Source organism: Helianthus annuus, chromosome 7 (assembly GCF_002127325.2).
Source record: "Helianthus annuus cultivar XRQ/B chromosome 7, HanXRQr2.0-SUNRISE, whole genome shotgun sequence".
NCBI lineage: Eukaryota > Viridiplantae > Streptophyta > Magnoliopsida > Asterales > Asteraceae > Helianthus > Helianthus annuus.
In genome coordinates, this window is record NC_035439.2 from 30,436,147 (window position 1) to 30,457,356 (window position 21,210).

At 40.2% G+C, this 21,210-nt stretch overlaps 1 protein-coding gene and 1 long non-coding RNA gene across 2 annotated transcripts; both read right to left on the bottom strand.

The window, feature by feature from the left end:
- Positions 1-165: 165 nt before the first annotated feature.
- On the bottom strand, positions 166-819 carry LOC110943722. The gene is made up of 3 exons (XR_004863113.1): positions 698-819; positions 306-607; positions 166-218 (listed from the first exon to the last, which is right to left on the bottom strand). It is a non-coding gene; the product is annotated as an uncharacterized LOC110943722 (long non-coding RNA).
- Positions 820-1,663: 844 nt separating this feature from the next.
- Positions 1,664-3,242, bottom strand: LOC110866267. Its single transcript, XM_022115500.2, has 6 exons — positions 3,206-3,242; positions 3,045-3,099; positions 2,628-2,921; positions 2,255-2,527; positions 2,071-2,163; positions 1,664-1,977 (listed from the first exon to the last, which is right to left on the bottom strand). The coding sequence occupies exons 1-6, from the start codon at positions 3,232-3,234 to the stop codon at positions 1,702-1,704; spliced, it is 1,020 nt and encodes a 339-aa protein (XP_021971192.2). The 5' UTR covers positions 3,235-3,242; the 3' UTR covers positions 1,664-1,701.
- Positions 3,243-21,210: the final 17,968 nt, after the last annotated feature.

The following is a 21,210-nucleotide window of genomic DNA, read 5'->3' on the forward strand; positions in this document are numbered from 1 at the left end:
TAATTTCACCTGGGAACAGAGACAACAGTCCTTTTATTGCACCGATCAGTTTGGCATTCCAAGACAGTTACTTCATCATATCCTTCGCTACCATCTTCTTTGGCCTTGGAAATAGTGTTGGTAAAAACCTTTTTGTTGCAAGTTTTACATGCATTGTAAAACCAAGAGTCTTCTGAAGCAAAGCTTTTAATTGTTCCAAGTATAATAACAAACTTTTCCTGCATACATATTTGTATTTAAGTGAATTACAGGAATTTTCTAAAATAAAGGGTATATCAATAAAATACTATTAAACGTAATATTACTTCTGATATTCCGGTTAATGCTCCAATTGTACTGAAGGAAATATCAGAAAGATACTCCTCAGCCATTGACTTCATAACAGGGGAACTCAAACCAGAGTAACCGGAAGACGTTGACGTATTCATCTGAGCAAGGAAACTGTACAGAAATAATGCCATTTTTTAGACTAATATGTACATAAAGTAGACTATAAAACAAAATCGTAATAAGATTACGTGCCTTCTTTTAAATTCCAAAATCTCGGGAATTTCAGTGTTTATGAACACTCGAGTTACAGTATACAAATTGGATACGAACAAATTTCCTGTACAGTTATATGAAAGTATAAAAAAACATATAGTTCAACAATTTAATATGAAGTTTTTTTAAATTGACAATCAATATAAAAAAATACCTCCCCAAAAACGGTACTTGCCAAACTGAACAACCACAACAACATTTTTTTCATCCTTATGTTCTCTTTGAAATTCAATAATCTGATCAGCATAAACCCCCCACAGAGTAACGTAAATCTGCTGGTGTCTACAACAAACAGTTTATAGAGTTTGGTTACAACCAACACTATGTATAACAGCGGATAAAAGATTTAGTAGCTAATACCATCAATATCAAACGTAAAAATGCATTTACCATTAGCCGTTTCAATCCTAACGTCAAAGGTTTTGTTGGATATCGATATCGTGTATATTAGATCAATGATTGTATAACGTCAATACGAAAGGTTACCGGGGTTGATAAATTAACGTATGACCTGTAAGATAAACAACAAAACAACTTATAACTTTAGTTTTAATATAAATAAAGAGCTAAATAAAGGCTTTAAGATAGATAAATAAAATAAATGACTTACATAAAAATGAGATGAGATGTGGTGATGAAAAGTGATTCGGATCAACTTTAATTAAGAAATTAATCTTAATTGAGTCTTGATGTAATAACAATACACGGTCAGTCAAAAAAAGTTAAGATGATACAGGTTCATTTAACAAAAAAAAAATAAAAACCCTCTGTTGAAGAAGCAACCGGTGTGAGAGTTTTGATGGAGTTTTTAAGAGGGGTCGGTGACATTGTCGAGGAGTATAAGAAAATGCTATCACTAAGCATTCCCGGACACTCCTCGACAACATCACCGACACATCCATCTTTTAAGCAAAACCCTAAAAATGGTCGCTAATTCGTCAGAGAGTTTTTCTTAATACCTTGAACATGTATCATCTAAACCGTATTTGACATATCCTTTGTGTATAGCTCACTTCCTTAATAGCTCAAACATAACGTAAACCAACATGTAATATCTTGATATTGAAAACCATAACAATGTTGAAAAATAAAAAACCGTAAAAAGTAAAAATATATACTAATGTTAAAGGAAAAAACAACATCGAAAGAGTCAAATAACTAAATACGACCACTAACGTAAGGTACAACCTTTTCAACACTTAGCACTTGATCATTTTCGTCAAAACAATAGTCAACGGTGTCACGGACCTTAATTCCAGCAGTTTTCATGAACTTAGACCATCGCCTTAACGCATATCGAAAACCATTATGTGTCCTTTCACGTCTTGTACCATTGGTAAACTGAACTGGAGGTTCCAGATTCAAAAGTCTGACGGTTATATCTTTCAAACAAATATTAAGTTTGGCCATTTCAGAGACACGATCGGGAAGGATCTGTATTGTTAACAAAACATAATTAATAAAAAACAAATACGGATTTTAAATAATGAAATGAATCTAATTACAAAAGATATTATTATATCTTACAAAATCGGTACCAACGGTACGGGAAAACCGATACACACGACTATGTGGTTGTTCATAAATTTCATTCACAGCATCAATAGGAGGAACTAAAGGCTGCAAATTAAATAACACATTTAGTACAATATATTACATTATTAAATTAACAATTGTATAAATAACATATAATAACAAAATGTAACCTTACCACATCAACGTCTACATCAAGAAAGTTCTTTTCAACACAATTTTTTCCAAATACTTTTAAGTTAAAATCATTACCAAAATACTTTGTAAATATCAAAAAACAACCAGGCTCTAAATGTAACAAACTAACAATAACGTCAATACCAACGGTAAATCCGAATTTACCGCCATCCGTTTCAATCCTAACATGAAACGGATTGTTGTTTATCATTATAGTGGATATTAAATCAATGGATGTAGAAAAGGTTTCCGGCAGGATAACTTCGGGTATTACCTATAAAAACGATAATTAAATCATATAAGATAACTATTTTTAATATCAATAAAGATAAACAGAAATAGCCTAAGATGCTTAAAAGTAAATGATAACTTACATAAAAATGCGATGATGTAGGTAGGAGATATGTCCAAAAAGAGCTACCACTAACACCATCAATGAAATGGGTTAATTTAAACGTAGTACAATCGATGGGGTTGAATACTATAAAACATCCTTCGGATAGTCCCAAATGTTGTGTTACATTGGACCATCCATGAAACAGGAACAAATTTCCTTTAGAGTAGGTTAAACAAACATTAAAAATGTGGCCATCATCAGTATGTATGTCCACATTTGTAGGGCCCATATCAACACCCCACAGCTTCGAAGCAGCATCAGAAGGAATAGACTAACAAACCAAACAGTGGAAGATGAAAAATAATTATAGAAAAAAATTATAAAAAAATAATATAAAAAAAGTGTAACAAATTTAATATAATAATAACAACAGAAAATATGAAATATTAATTACCAGAATTATCTCATCTGCTTTTTTCATATGCCTACAGAAACAGGGTTCTCTGATACTGATTTTAAAATTAGAATGTTAGTAAACATTTTTATATGATATTGTTCGAAACAAATGATACAGAATGAAAGAACAATAAACAAACAATACAGTTATATATATACCTTAATGAAGATGAAGATGACCCAGGCATATTGTAAACCTGCATTCCAGTAGGAAAAAATTAACATAAGGAAGAAAATTAAAAGTGATGTATCGGTTTAGGTCTATGAGTAAGAATGAAAATCTATAACAAAGAAATACACAAAATAAACATAAACAGCAGTTATATAATGATAATAGGATTTAGGGTTTTTACTGAGTAAATGACATATTTCATTTTTATACCTAACAATCGGTAAAGGGATATGAGTAACAATGAAAATCTATAATAAAAAACTACAATAAATAAATATAAAGAACATATCTACATTGACAATCGGATTTAGGGTTTGTAAAACATAAAAATTTAAATCAGTTTAGGATTATGAGTAACAATAAAATTGTATAACAAAAGAAGACATTAACTAAACATAAACAACAGATATTGGATGAAAATCAGATTTAGGGTTTTTAGAATAGAAAAATAATTATACTTTATAATCGGTTTAAATCTATGAGAAACAATCAAAACATATACAAAAAAACTTGCAACAAATAAATATAAACAACAGAACGATGCTAACAATAGGATTAGGGTTTCTAGAACAGAGAAATTACAATCGATTTAGGGCTATGATTAACAATCACAAACAAAATCTATACCTAAAACAACAGATCGATGCTGACAATAGGATTAGGGTTTCTAGAACAGAGAAATTACAATCGATTTAGGGCTATGATTAACAATCACAAACAAAATCTATACCTAAAACATACAGTCATTAAACATAAACAATAGATCTATAATTAAAGTCCGATTACACCAAAATTTTAACAATCAAGACTTACAAATGTCGATATGGATTAATGAAAAAAAACCTGGAATAGATGGATGAAAAGACAGACGATGATGAAGAAGATGCAGAAAACAAATCTTTACATGAACTTGATTGCGAAAATCGATTGATCAATGGAACGATATGATTACAGAGAATTGAAGAGAGAAGGCGGTGGTAGGTTTTGGGTAATGAATGGCATTGAATAGAATGAATACGTTTTATATAAAGAGCGCATATGAAAGGAAAAGAATAGCCCGCCTTTGGCTGAATTATCAGCCTTTTGAGCAATGCCACATCATCAAAATGATTGGCTAAGATTAAACCTTGTGGCTAAAGAGAATTCATTTAGTATAATAGATAGATATGTAAGTAGTGTTATGCTCGTCATATTGTCATGTCTGGCGATAAATCAAATATTTCTTAATTTTATAATATGTACGTATATATTTTGGTTACTTGTATATGATATTTATAACACGATCTCAATAAAAAAATACATTAAGCAAACCAAAACACTACTATAGACTCTATAGTTTGGCTAAAAAAAACTAAAACGATGGCAAGCCTGTGAATTTTAAGGTGAGGATAAAATAGTAATTTTTCAGGACCAATGAGCGGGTGCTTAACACAAAAAGGTACATCGAGTCAACCAAGTAAAATAAAACACTACTATATCTTTGAAAAAGAAAACCTAAAATGATGACAAGACTAAAATTTTTAATTGGGGGCAAAATCGTAGTTTTTCAAAAGGGAGCAAAATCATAATTTTATACTGAGGGCAATTTCGTAATTTTAGGATTGGGGCAAAAGCATAATTTTATTTTGAGCTGAGTGCAAAATCGTAATTTTTAGCTGGGGGCAAAAGCATAATTTTATTTTGAACTCAGGGCAAAATCGTAATTTTAAGTTGGGGTCAAAAGCATAATTTTATTTTAAACTCAGGGCAAAATCGTAAATTGGTTGGACAATAGGGAAGTGTCAGGCAGCTTCATGGCACTATTCCCCTAACTTCTCTTTGTATATATAGTAAATAAATACCTATAATAAGGCTGGTTGGTATGGTTTAAAACCACTAGGGACTTTATAGTGTCACGTTAGAGCCACGTATGCACCACATAAGCGAGGGGTTTATCGTTAACTTGCACAGTGTGGTTTAAAGCCCCTTTAAAGTCCCCTATTAAACAAAATACAATATACATATAACTTATGAATCAATTTTAGATCTCAAAATTTCAAAATAATAAGGCTGGTGGTGTGGTTTAAAGCCCCTAGGAGCTTTATAATGCCATGTTAGAGCCACGTATGCACCACATAAGCCCCTTTAAAGTCACCTATTAAACAAAACACAAAAAAATAAAGAGGAAAAAATCTGATTAGTTGAAAACATTGGGTCCCACCTACACATTATGACAACCGCTAATTTCCGGGTTTTAATTACGCGATTAACAAACGTTTAGACGACAATAAACAGTGTTTAAGACGTAAATTAACTTAATTAGGCCCTTTCGTATGCCTAGGAACGTTTATCCGACTTACAGCGCGCGAATGGTGGTTCGCAGGAAATCTGCTGAATGTTAAATGGTAACGAACTGACATCGAAAAAAATACTACAACGCCGACAGATACGGATTTTATACGTCTAATTTATACATATGAATTTGATTTCACTAAAATATCATGCTTTCGAACGTCATAAAACGCATACGTGAACGAAAAACGCGATTGCAGGAACGCACCGACAACGAAACGGAAGCATCGGCCACATGTATTACCTTAAAAACTAAAATATTATGATGAATTTAGCTTCGTAATCGAATTTTAGTAACAACGGTCGAAATCGAATCGAAAAATGGATTAGAAACGACCACCGAAGCATTTTTCGCAATTTTAACGCAACCGACAAACAAATGTGTCAAACGTTGACTACCAACACTATTTTACATACTTACGACCCTAATATTATATTCTATGACGTTACACGAAGTTCGGGTTTTAAAACGGGCCTCGGAAATGCTATTGGGCCACGCAAACGATTCGAAATGAACTAACGGGCCTTGGGCCCAACCCACTTAAAACCCTACACATAAATATTAACTTATACCTTCATCCCCCTCATTCTAACCTAGCCCACACCCAAACTCCCTGCATTCTCTCTAAATTGCGGCCGAATTCCGGTGACTTCCGACTATTCCTTCTCCGGCGAAGCATGCACACCTGCAACTCCTTCCCTTGCACCGTTTCTCACCCACACCTATCTTGTTCGTAGAGAGAGAGAGAGAGAGAGAGAGAGAGACCTGTAGGAGAGAGAGACCATAAAGAGAGAGGACTACGAGACTGAGAGAAGGACCGGCCACCCTCTACGGTGGTGAGGCGCGCAACAGCGCGGCGGTGACACCGTTTTCCCGGCGAGCTGCGACGGTCGACGGAGGTTTTGGTTGTCACACCCCAACCGATGGCGGAATCATAGGGGCTCGGCACTAGGCGAATTAGATTACTCAAGAGAATCCATAACAACTATTTAGTGACAATATTTAATGCGTTCATTATCCCATACTAATAAACAATATTTCAACAAAGAGTCATACAGATTTGATGTCTCTCAAACAATACAAATCCGATAGCCTAGATTTTATGTGGGTTTCTAGACTTCCTAATCTTGATTCGAGATAACCTGCGATTAACCTGCAACATACGTTAAAATAATGTCAATTCAAAAATGTATTGGCGAGTATACAGGTTTGATATAGTAGTAGTATAGATAAGCGTTGCGAACTTCCTCATACATAAACATGATACAACACAACATATATACTCACAAGACAAATACTACCAGCTAAGTTCCGAGATGACTGCGAAGGAGAGCCAACAGGGCGTGTTATCCTTAAGTAGACCCTGTTGGGTGTGAGTCGAACTATAGTACCATACTAGTTAAGGTGGAACGTCACGAGTAAGAATCCTAGCACATATGTATCAAGCATCGCGTGCAAATATGTACGTCTAGAGTGTGTACTGGGTTTTGATGGTGTGTTTTAGATATGAACGTATGTTACACCCCAAAAGTGTGTTTTAAAGCGTAAAAAGAGGTCAAGTATACTCACAGTGTGTGTTTAACAGCTTAAACACAATTTGGTTGGATTAAAGGGAGCGTCGGGTCAGCCTGCATATGGGAATAGTAGCATAAGTCTTCCAAGTACTGACACGGTCGAAATCAGAGTGTCGAGTGGGGTAAAAAGCGAGTTAAGTGTCCAACAGACTATCCGAACGAATGGGTCTAGTCCATCCGGGCGGATGGGCTCCATGTGACAACTCGAAATTTAGAACCTTTCGTTGTAACTTACTTGTACGTTATGTGACTAGTTAAAATGATAACGTGAATCTTTTTATGTGATAAGTGCTTTGTTACGCGTGTATTGTATATATATATATGTGTGTACGTGTTATATGTGAACCGAGAACCCGACACGAAACAACGGACCCGACTCGAGACCAAGAGGTCTCGAGTGAATAGTGACCGAATAGGCCTTTGGGCCGAGAACCTTGTGGCCGGTTGGGCCATTGGGCCGTGAACCCCCACTCGAAACCCACTAAGGGTGCACACTCTTGGAACTTGACTATATATACCATACCTTAGTTAGTTTTTACCATTTGTTGAACATTACACCCACACACTCTCCTACTTTTCTCTCTAAGCCTTAAGCACACAAACCCACCTCCAAGACTCTCGGATCTAATCGGTTAGCACAAGAACTCTCGGGCTTGGAACTTCGGATCGACACACACACACACTTCATTAACCGGTTAGTGCTTTTAATGTTTATGGATTTATGTTAATCATGTTAAATGATAAAATGCATGAGATGATGTTTATTGTTAGTATTTCTTGATGATTATTGTTAGTTTATGTTATGTTTGTGTTTAAATGGATGCATGAATGAGATGAAGTTTTATGTATGTTAACAAGTTATAGTGTTGGAATGTGTTGCTAAAGAACTCATGACATCTTGTGTTAAATAGAGTTAAACTACTAGATCTTGATGATACATGAAATCGGATTTGCATTTCTCATGAAATCGGACATATATAAAAACCGAGTTGTGTGTTATGTTTAGTGTTTTGATGCTTGTTCATAGTTTTGTTTGAATAAAGGTTGAATACTTGATGAATATGTGTTTGAACATAGGAAGAACACTTTGAATGAATGTTGAGGATTGAAAACCCTTGTGATTTTGATCCATCTTTGACTAATGGCCTGATTAGGAAAAATGTTAGTGGATTTCTATTGGTTGTTTCCTGATTTGGGCCTGATTATATTGTACCATTAATCTGACTATCTGCATCAGCACCTGAACGTGGAAAATGACAGCTTACCGACTCGCAATCACCTGGTTGCGACTCGCAACCACAGCGTGATGACTCGAGACCACGCGGTTGCGACTCGCAACCATAACAGGACAAGCCGAGACCGCAGGTTACGAGTCCGGTTGCGACTCGAGACCTTAGCATGATGAACCGAGACTACGGTTGCGACACCGGTTGCGACTCGCAACCATCCATGATCAACACACAGCATGACTCGAGACCATGCTTGCGAGTCCGGTTGCGACTCGAGACCACACTTTTTGGGCCTTAGTTAATGGGCCAGACTGATGGGCTTCTGTGTTAACTGCTTTTACGTGTTTGGGCCTAAGTAGTTGGGCTGAACTTGTGAACCGTATGTGCTACGGTTGACTGTTAACTGTTACTGCTAAACGTGCTTGCCAAACGTGTTGAACATTTGTGCACTACTTGGTTCGAATCTGATTATACGTGATATCCGTGTTAGGACGTTATTGACTACTTGCGACTTGATTGACTTTCTGTGTTTGACTGCCGAGCAAACCGAGGTGAGTTCACACCCTCTACAAAGCATGGGATTCCCTGGGTTGGGAACTGGGTTAAGGAACGTGGGTTCCTCGTCCTCCTTGGGCAGGACGTCAGTGGTTCAGGAATGTGATTCCTCGTCCGGATGGACGGATAAACGTACTAGACTAAAACTCTATCACGAAGTCCCTCCTTTTTGTATCGACTAATCGCCGGGCCAATGGCGAGCGGGTCATTAGTTAGATAGCGCTATTTAGGTCTGACAAGCCTCACACCGTGCCGTAGAGGACGGGCGTGAACTAATGGATCTGGGGCACGTCAATGATGATAGACATTGATGTTTTCAGGGCACATAAACATGACTACAGTCAGCAATCGATACGGTAACGAGTCTAGTATACACATGGGGTAGCCCCCACGGCTGGAGAGCCAGATGATGTACATGGGGTAGCCCCCACGGCCGAAATGCCTGATAACTACATGGGGTAGCCCCCACGGCCGGAGTGCCGGAGTAACTGGGAACGAACTGGTCACGTTTTTAAAACTATGGGGTAACCCCCACGGCAGGATGCCAGATAAAGTAAACTGTTTTCGAAACAACTAAAACGAACGCCCACCCGTGAACTCACTCAACTAGTTGTTGACTCGTTACTACATGCTTTGCAGGACCATAGGTACTCAGTGGGAGCTTGCATGGAGGAGGATCGTTGTGGGACAGGGATTGCTACAAGACTATGTTAAACTTGAAACTTTTGGAACTTATGTTACAACTTTAAACTTATGCTTCCGCTTACAACTTAAACTTATTTGTTTTGGAACACCAATCGTATTGGTTAAACTTTTATAATTACTTATATGCTTGTTCAGTATGATTGGTGGCTGGATCCTGGTCAGTCACGCCTCCAAGCGGTAGTACTCCGCAGGTGGGATTTTGGGGGTGTGACAGATTGGTATCAGAGCCATTGGTTATAGTGAACTTGGTTTTAATAAAGGAGAAACGTTTTTGTTAAAACCAGACTATAACCGGTTTAGTGCTCAACGGTCCACAACGACACTTCGCTCCTCATGCAAGGCTCGACGTTCTAGGTAATATAATGTATGTATATGGCCTACTTGTTAGTTGCGTAGTACATTGCTCATGGTATGCTTGACTAGTATAACTACTGTTGTTTGAACACATGCGTACTTACTCTGTCCTACTATCGTGCTTTCGCGAACCTCTCTCACACGTATTGCTTTTATTATGAAGAACCATGTCTGGACGCGTTAACATGACACAAGCCCAGTTGACGGCTTTGATCAACGAGCGAATTGACGCAGCGCTCGCAGCTGCACGCGCAGGAGGTATATCCTGCAGTCCGAAATTGTTCTAGGATCGTTTGGATCCTACTCTCGTGAACCAACCTTTGTGTTAAACTCTGTCTTTTCTTTCACCTACCTTAGGTCAGTATGCTCAGGCACCGGTGTGCACTTTTAAGACCTTTATGGACTGTCGACCCACTACTTTTAGCGGAACTGAAGGAGCAGTAGGTCTCCTACACTGGTTTGAGAAACTGGAGTCTGTGTTCGAAATGTGCGAATGCCCTGAAGCGCGCAGGGTGAAGTATGCTACTGGTACTCTCGAGGGTTTGGCTCTCACGTGGTGGAATGCTCAAGTGCAGATGTTAGGGTTGGTTGCTGCCAACGCCACCCCATGGGAAAACTTCAAGGAAATGATCAGGGAGGAATACTGCAGTCGTGACGACATTCACAAACTGGAAGATGAGTTCTACAATCTTAAGATGTCGGGGTCGGAGATTGAGGCATACACTAAGAGATCGCATGAGCTTGCTTTGTTGTGTCCTACTATGGTGGACCCTCCATATAAGCGAATTGAACTCTATCTCAAGGGCTTGGTGCCGGAAATCCAAAGTCATGTGACTTCAGCGAGGCTGACTACTATCCAGCAGGTTGTACAGTTGGCTCACCGTCTCACCGACCAAGCGGTGGAGCAGAACAAGTTACCGAAGCGAATAGGTGCTGCAACTACTTCTGGTGCTTCTAGTGGGGATAAACGGAAATGGGATGGAACTTCAAGCAGGGGTTCAACTTCAGTGCAAACTCAGTCTCAGCAGAGAAAGACGGACGATCACAAGAGCCCCAGTCAGCAGTCGTCTGGTGGTCAAAGTCACGGTGGATACAAAGGAAATCACCCCAAGTGCAATCGTTGTAGCCTACACCACAGTGGGCCATGCACCAGGGGCAACTGTCATCGATGCAACAAGCCTGGTCATGTTGCAAAAGATTGCAGGAGCGCATATCCCGTCAATCAGAATCGTCAGCAACCTCAGCAGAACCAGCGACAGCAGCAGGGTAACAACAAAGGGTGTTTTCAGTGTGGAGCTGAAGGTCATTTCAAGAAGGATTGTCCCCAACTGAACCAGAACAACAACGATAATCAGGGGAATGGTAACAATGGGAACAACAACAATGGTGCTAGGGGACGTGTGTTCGTGATTGGCCAAGGTGAAGCAAGGAATGATCCCAACGTGGTGACGGGTAAGTTCCTTCTCGACGACTTTTATGTTACAGTCTTATTTGATTCGGGTGCCGATACTAGTTATGTGTCACTAGAAGTTAGTAAGATGCTTAAGCGTATTCCTACACCCCTGAGCGACAAGCACACTGTAGAGCTAGCTAATGGTAAGAGTTTGGAAGCCTCTCACGTAGTCAAGGGTTGCCAGCTTATTCTCGCTAACCAGACCTTCTCTATCGATCTTATTCCTATTGTCTTGGGTAGTTTCGACGTTGTCATTGGGATGGATTGGTTATCCCAACACCGAGCAGAGATTCTTTGCAACGAGAAGATCGTTCGTGTTCCTGGTTTAGGTAGTGAACCTCTCATGATTTGTGGCGACAAGAGAAGTGCTGTTGAGAACATCATCTCTCTTCTTAAGGCCCAGAAATGCTTACGAAAGGGCCACACTGCGATTTTGGCTCTAGTTACTGATACCACAGAGAAGGAGAAGAAGTTAGAAGATTTTCCCGTTGTACGCGACTATCCTGAGGTATTCCCTGAGGAATTACCTGGTCTTCCGCCCCATCGCCAAGTCGAGTTTCAGATTGATCTAGCTCCTGGAGCCGCGCCTGTAGCCCGTGCACCTTATCGTTTAGCGCCATCAGAGTTGGAAGAACTCTCCACGCAACTACAAGAACTCTTGGATAAGGGTTTTATTCGTCCTAGCTCATCGCCTTGGGGAGCTCCAGTGTTATTTGTGAAGAAGAAGGACGGTACCTTCAGAATGTGTATCGACTATCGCGAACTCAACAAGGTGACTGTGAAGAATCGTTATCCTCTACCGCGCATTGACGACTTGTTCGACCAGTTGCAGGGGTCGAGCTACTACTCAAAGATCGATCTGAGATCGGGATATCACCAGCTGAGAGTTCGAGAAGAGGATGTTTCCAAGACGGCCTTTAGAACTCGATATGGGCACTATGAGTTTCTGGTCATGCCGTTTGGGTTGACGAACGCACCGGCAGTTTTTATGGATTTGATGAATCGAGTGTGCAAACCGTACCTGGATAAGTTTGTTATAGTCTTTATCGACGACATCCTGATCTATTCTAAGAGCAAAGAAGAGCACGAACAACATCTACGACTTATTTTGGAACTCCTTCGGAAGGAACAGCTTTACGCAAAATTCTCGAAATGCGACTTCTGGCTTCGTGAAGTCCATTTCCTAGGGCATGTGGTGAACAAGGATGGGATTCACGTTGATCCATCCAAAGTGGAATCTATTAAGAACTGGCCTGCGCCTCGTACACCAAAGGAGATTCGCCAATTCTTGGGATTGGCAGGTTACTACAGGAGATTCATTAAGGATTTTTCTAAGATCGCGCAGCCTCTCACCTTACTAACGCAGAAAGGCGTTGTTTATCATTGGGGAAATGCACAAGAGTTAGCTTTTCAACATCTAAAGGATAGACTTTGTAGTGCACCTATCCTTTCACTGCCAGAGGGCACAGATGATTTTGTGGTTTACTGTGATGCATCAATTCAAGGTCTTGGTTGTGTATTGATGCAACGAGATAAAGTCATAGCTTACGCCTCACGACAACTTAAAGTTCACGAGAAGAACTACACGACACATGATTTAGAGCTGGGAGCTGTTGTTTTCGCACTTAAACTATGGCGGCATTACCTGTACGGAACCAAGTGCGCCATCTACACCGACCACAGAAGTTTAGAACACATATTCAAGCAGAAGGAACTGAATATGCGGCAACGACGATGGGTCGAACTGCTGAATGATTACGAGTGCTCTATCAGGTATCACCCGGGCAAGGCCAATGTTGTGGCAGACGCCCTCAGTCGAAAGGACACTACGCCTAAGCGTGTAAGAGCTTTACAACTCACGATCCATTCTAGTCTACCTTCGCAGGTACGAGCTGCTCAGATAGAAGCACTGAAACCAGAAAACATTAGAGCCGAAGCCCTACGCGGGTCAAGGCAACGCTTAGAACAGAAGGAAGACGGTGCTTATTATGTAACAGGACGCATTTGGGTCCCACTCTATGGCGATTTACGAGAACTTGTGATGGATGAAGCGCACAAATCTCGCTACTCGGTACACCCTGGTTCGGACAAGATGTACCACGATATTAAAACCACGTATTGGTGGCCTAGCATGAAGGCCCACATAGCAACGTATGTCAGCAAGTGTTTGACTTGTGCGCGAGTCAAGACGGAATATCAGAAACCCTCAGGCCTACTTCAGCAACCAGAGATACCACAATGGAAATGGGAGCAAATTTCCATGGATTTCGTTACTGGCCTACCTAGATCACAGCGCGGAAACGATACTATCTGGGTGATCGTGGATCGACTCACGAAATCCGCACACTTTTTGGCAATCAAGGAAACGGATAAGTTCTCCACTCTAGCGGAGATATACCTCAAGGAAGTTGTTTCGAGGCACGGGGTGCCCACTTCTATCATCTCTGATCGAGATGCACGTTTTACTTCGGAACTGTGGCAGGCAATGCACAAGTCTTTTGGCTCACGTTTAGATATGAGCACAGCATATCACCCACAGACGGACGGGCAGTCCGAGCGTACTATTCAAACCTTAGAAGACATGCTTCGCGCTTGTGTAATCGACTTTGGCAACAGCTGGGAAAGACATCTGCCACTCGTGGAATTCTCGTATAATAACAGCTACCACACCAGCATTAAAGCTGCTCCGTTTGAGGCATTGTACGGACGTAAATGCCGGTCACCCCTCTGTTGGGCAGAGGTGGGGGATAGTCAGATCACTGGTCCAGAACATGTAGTAGACACTACTGAGCGGATTGCTCAAATACGACAACGCATGGCGGCCGCTCGTGACCGTCAGAAGGCATACGCCGATAAGGGCAGGAAACCACTTGAGCTCCAGGTTGGGGAGCGGGTATTACTCAAAGTTTCACCCTGGAAGGGTGTGGTTCGTTTTGGTAAACGCAGCAAACTCAACCCACGATACGTTGGACCTTTTGAAATTCTTGAGAAAATAGGCAAGGTGGCCTACAGACTGAAATTACCAGCAGAACTCGGTGCAGTTCACAACATTTTCCATGTGTCGAATCTGAAGAAGTGTCTGTCAGATGAGACGCACGTAGTTCCTCTGAAGGAACTCACGATCGACGAACAGTTGAAATTCGTCGAAGAACCTGTCGAGATCACGGACCGGGATGTTAAGGTCCTCAAGAGCACTAGAATACCTCTTGTACGAGTTCGTTGGAACTCACGTCGCGGCCCAGAGTTTACCTGGGAGCGCGAAGATCGGATGAAACAAAAGTATCCCCAACTGTTTGAGAACAGTACAAACGCTACTGAGGCTGAAGCTACGGAATTTCGGGACGAAATTCCAGATCAACGGGGGGTGGATGTGACACCCCAGGAAAACCGGGAAAACCTTGCAACTTGACTAGCTTCCTCAGTGAGTGCCATCAAATTTCGGGACGAAATTTCTTTCAACTTGGGGATGATGTGACAACTCGAAATTTAGAACCTTTCGTTGTAACTTACTTGTACGTTATGTGACTAGTTAAAATGATAACGTGAATCTTTTTATGTGATAAGTGCTTTGTTACGCGTGTATTGTATATATATATATGTGTGTACGTGTTATATGTGAACCGAGAACCCGACACGAAACAACGGACCCGACTCGAGACCAAGAGGTCTCGAGTGAATAGTGACCGAATAGGCCTTTGGGCCGAGAACCTTGTGGCCGGTTGGGCCATTGGGCCGTGAACCCCCACTCGAAACCCACTAAGGGTGCACACTCTTGGAACTTGACTATATATACCATACCTTAGTTAGTTTTTACCATTTGTTGAACATTACACCCACACACTCTCCTACTTTTCTCTCTAAGCCTTAAGCACACAAACCCACCTCCAAGACTCTCGGATCTAATCGGTTAGCACAAGAACTCTCGGGCTTGGAACTTCGGATCGACACACACACACACTTCATTAACCGGTTAGTGCTTTTAATGTTTATGGATTTATGTTAATCATGTTAAATGATAAAATGCATGAGATGATGTTTATTGTTAGTATTTCTTGATGATTATTGTTAGTTTATGTTATGTTTGTGTTTAAATGGATGCATGAATGAGATGAAGTTTTATGTATGTTAACAAGTTATAGTGTTGGAATGTGTTGCTAAAGAACTCATGACATCTTGTGTTAAATAGAGTTAAACTACTAGATCTTGATGATACATGAAATCGGATTTGCATTTCTCATGAAATCGGACATATATAAAAACCGAGTTGTGTGTTATGTTTAGTGTTTTGATGCTTGTTCATAGTTTTGTTTGAATAAAGGTTGAATACTTGATGAATATGTGTTTGAACATAGGAAGAACACTTTGAATGAATGTTGAGGATTGAAAACCCTTGTGATTTTGATCCATCTTTGACTAATGGCCTGATTAGGAAAAATGTTAGTGGATTTCTATTGGTTGTTTCCTGATTTGGGCCTGATTATATTGTACCATTAATCTGACTATCTGCATCAGCACCTGAACGTGGAAAATGACAGCTTACCGACTCGCAATCACCTGGTTGCGACTCGCAACCACAGCGTGATGACTCGAGACCACGCGGTTGCGACTCGCAACCATAACAGGACAAGCCGAGACCGCAGGTTACGAGTCCGGTTGCGACTCGAGACCTTAGCATGATGAACCGAGACTACGGTTGCGACACCGGTTGCGACTCGCAACCATCCATGATCAACACACAGCATGACTCGAGACCATGCTTGCGAGTCCGGTTGCGACTCGAGACCACACTTTTTGGGCCTTAGTTAATGGGCCAGACTGATGGGCTTCTGTGTTAACTGCTTTTACGTGTTTGGGCCTAAGTAGTTGGGCTGAACTTGTGAACCGTATGTGCTACGGTTGACTGTTAACTGTTACTGCTAAACGTGCTTGCCAAACGTGTTGAACATTTGTGCACTACTTGGTTCGAATCTGATTATACGTGATATCCGTGTTAGGACGTTATTGACTACTTGCGACTTGATTGACTTTCTGTGTTTGACTGCCGAGCAAACCGAGGTGAGTTCACACCCTCTACAAAGCATGGGATTCCCTGGGTTGGGAACTGGGTTAAGGAACGTGGGTTCCTCGTCCTCCTTGGGCAGGACGTCAGTGGTTCAGGAATGTGATTCCTCGTCCGGATGGACGGATAAACGTACTAGACTAAAACTCTATCACGAAGTCCCTCCTTTTTGTATCGACTAATCGCCGGGCCAATGGCGAGCGGGTCATTAGTTAGATAGCGCTATTTAGGTCTGACAAGCCTCACACCGTGCCGTAGAGGACGGGCGTGAACTAATGGATCTGGGGCACGTCAATGATGATAGACATTGATGTTTTCAGGGCACATAAACATGACTACAGTCAGCAATCGATACGGTAACGAGTCTAGTATACACATGGGGTAGCCCCCACGGCTGGAGAGCCAGATGATGTACATGGGGTAGCCCCCACGGCCGAAATGCCTGATAACTACATGGGGTAGCCCCCACGGCCGGAGTGCCGGAGTAACTGGGAACGAACTGGTCACGTTTTTAAAACTATGGGGTAACCCCCACGGCAGGATGCCAGATAAAGTAAACTGTTTTCGAAACAACTAAAACGAACGCCCACCCGTGAACTCACTCAACTAGTTGTTGACTCGTTACTACATGCTTTGCAGGACCATAGGTACTCAGTGGGAGCTTGCATGGAGGAGGATCGTTGTGGGACAGGGATTGCTACAAGACTATGTTAAACTTGAAACTTTTGGAACTTATGTTACAACTTTAAACTTATGCTTCCGCTTACAACTTAAACTTATTTGTTTTGGAACACCAATCGTATTGGTTAAACTTTTATAATTACTTATATGCTTGTTCAGTATGATTGGTGGCTGGATCCTGGTCAGTCACGCCTCCAAGCGGTAGTACTCCGCAGGTGGGATTTTGGGGGTGTGACACTCCATCTGGACGGATGGCCCATTCGGGCGGATGGTCTTATTTGTGAACCGTTAATATTTTAAAGTCTTGATTGAAAACGTTTTAACAGTCGTGGTAACAAGAGTTAAACAATGGAAATCGTCAGGGTCAGTTTATCCGGACGGATGGCTGAGCCTAAGTTTTTTTTTGTAAAAGTTTTCTTTGAACAATGGTTTTGTTTAACGGAGACGGACGTGTTGACGGATTCAAATAACGGAAAACACCAAGTCCAGCCCATTCGGATGGATGGGCTTTGCCCATTCGATCTGATGTTTTGTTCTTGACGGAGATTCATGTTCGGTCCGTCAGTCGGTCCATCTCTTCGGTGGATATCAGCCCTAGAGCCGACTCTCGTCTATGGAGCGAGTCGAGAGCCTAACCGGTTCTTGATTCCACCGATCTTTGTAGTAAATCGAAAAGAAGTTCATAAAGAGGTTGTTAAACATTGAAATCTTTCACCAACTTGATTCCATCTCGAGTGTATGATGCCCCACAGTGGTTTACCTAGGCAAACCGAGTGAAAACCATCTTCAAGATGCTTAGAATCACTGTTTTGAGAAAGTTTGAGTGCGTGTGTGTGATTGTGATGAAGGAGATGGAATAGAAGCGAAAAGGAGATGGAAATCGGAAGAGAAGAGCTTTCAAAATGGTCTTGATCGCAATCCGGGACTTGGAGAGTGTTTGAGAGTGTTTGGAGAAACAAGAGTGTTGAAATAAGACACAAGGCCCCTATTTATAGTTGAGACAAGGTCTGCAACTTCCGGATGGCAAGGTTCGGATGGCTGTGTCCGGATGGGCGAGCTCCATCCGAACGGATGGGCCCGGACGGATGGTCATACTCCTGTGACAACCCTTACCAAAACAGGTATCCATACGACTTAAATTAATAATTAATTACTGCTTAATTACTGTGCTTGATTGAAATTATGGATAAACTGCTACTTGAATACTGATACATGTACATGCTTGCATCATACTTTATTTGATGTCACTCCATTAACTACATGCAAAACTCTAGTGACAACCTTGATGCACCAAAAGCACAGTAGCACAATAAACGGATAACCTATTGAACGTGTTGTCATAACTAGCACCAGGCAGGTACTGCCTCTAAGGCCTGTATGAGCCCGAGATAGTTTACTACACTAGTAGAGAATGTAGGATAAGAAGGTTGTAGAACTGCGTCACTAGGTATAAGTTACAGTGACCGGATGTGCCTAAAACGTACTCTAAGTACAAAATTCAGCACTTTAATTAAAATTCAGCATTTAGCTAACTAATAAAGTGCCAAAACATGAGAAAAATATTACTAGACACTTTCCAAAGTGTCGGGAATAAGTTGTGTCACTAAAAATAGTAATAACGACACTTTAAAGCTTTGTTAAGCACTTTAACGGATCACTATCCAACCAAACAACCGGACTTTACCTGGAACATAAAAATATTGCCAATAACATTGTTTTTCTTTTTCTGAGCCAGTTAGGGTCCCCGAATACCCTAACACCCGCTATAATGCATAACACGTTAGTAACCAAGTTTACCTTCTAATCACTTAACTAAATGGTTAACTGTTAGTTGAATCCTAACCAAGACCCCCCCCTCTAACCGAATTCGTCCCCTAGGGGGACACTCTTTGTACTTGTTGATTAATTTAATCATCCTTGTCCCATATCATTTAGACACTAAATCCATTGGTTAGTAGTGAAGAATTTTGTCTATAAGTATTAACAAGAACACACCATATTCTTCACCACAACACTCAAACATCACTCTCTCTCCCTCTCCTCAAACTCTCGGCCGAACACTCCCACATCCACCCATCCATCTTTCGATTTTGATCTTGTATTTCCAAGTGCCTACAAGTGTCAAGGAACTCATACAAAGGAGCTTGGTGCATTCGGATCGTGAAGAACCTCACCTCCTTGCTTTTATCCACTCATTCTTCATTCTTCGACTAGTTTCTTCCCTAGCCTCGAGCTAGTAGTAAGTTGCCTTAAACACACTCTTGATCTATTTTAAAGTGGTTAAAACGAACTTTGTCGGTTAAAATTTATGAACATACAAGAAGACAAGATAAAAGTTTACATAAATGTTAAATGTGTTGGTTAAAAGCATAAGGGTTGTGTAAATCTTGTAAGACTTGTTTTGTGTAATTATTTAGTGCCGATCTATGTTGTGGTAGCACGGATCATCATCTAACCCGGATTAGTCATGTTCATGGATCATGACATAGAGTATGTTTAAGTGTAAAAAGGGGTTAAATGATGAACACTACCACTTACGAAGCATGAACTTGTGTAAAAACGACTTTACTTACGAAATAGTGTTCTAAACTAGTAGATCTACGGATCTACAAACGGTATTTTCAAAGGACCAAGTGTCAAGAGAAAACATACTTTAAAACCGGATCTTTCATGAACAAGAGTGATTTTTAAACACACAAGTGTGTAAACACTTGTGTAACACTAAGTTCCGACAAAGAATTATTCTTGTCAAATTTTACAAGAAGATGTGAAAATATATTTTCTTTAAAAACGAGATTCACAAGAAACCAAGTAGATTATTGCAAAGATCCACTGAAAGTAATGGAAATTACTACATATTTCGGACAAACCACAAGTTCATGTAATTTTTTTTTGCGATTTACATATATATTGACTAGTTTGATGGTTTGGAAATTGTTATTGTGAATGAGAAAATTGTTGATTTGAATTTTAAAAGAAAATGATACGCTTGAAAGCGTGGCCACCTCCAGTTACAGGGGAAACTCTGGCGAAATTTTTCCAAAAACCTAACACTTGGAAAATATTTTCACTACAAGTGTTATAAATATATTTTTGACTTGTTTTCAAATATAGATTTCGCCATGACTTTATTTACAAAATTTCTAAGTGTCGGAGGTGGGATTTTCACAAAATAAAACTTGCTAAAATATATATTTAGTATATATATTTTCCGTAACATCACTTGTATAAATGTTTATGATTATTTTGTGAACTATACAAATATTATTTTTAGGGTAAAAATAATATTACCAAATGTTAACGATTCCAAAATAATACGAACGCCTTTACGATAAATATTTAAGTTACAACGGTATAGTTAATACCACCCGATCTTTACAACATAACTTACGCTTTTTAAGAAAATATTTATGAACGCGTATTTTGTCAAGGTATTATTTTGGGAAAATCATATGTACTAAAATATAATATTTTTGGGAAAAATATTTATATTTTGGAGTTAGAAATAAAATATATTTTAAGTGAGACTTAATAATATATTTCGAATTTTACGAACGCCCATGTATTAAATCCCCCATCCTTGGGAAGGAATTTATTTACCAAAATAATTACTAAGTGTAATTACGAAATAGTTGTCTAACTATTTCCCAAAAACTTAAACCTTAAAGCACGACCGTCCGTCTAATAGATTTAGTACGTGTAGGTCGTCGCTCAGGGGTTTGATCAGGAGATCTTCTTATTAGAGACGCACCACTGTGAGTTCATGTCCCCCTTTTCTCTTAACTGTTTTCTGTTTTTCTAAACTGCAGGGGTGAAATACATGTTACTATATTTATGAGTACTTTATACTTGGTATGGTTAGCGTAAGGAGGTTTACTACTTAGATCATGTGAGTGGGTAGGCGGAAACTTGAGGCCATTAATCCTCAGGGTAGGACCGAGGGACAGGAGCGGTAGATCTATCTGGGTGTAGCGAGCCCAGCCCCAGGCCCAGCATAACGGACCTCGGGGTGACTTTGTGCCCAACGCATAAATCCGCTAGGTTTGAGTC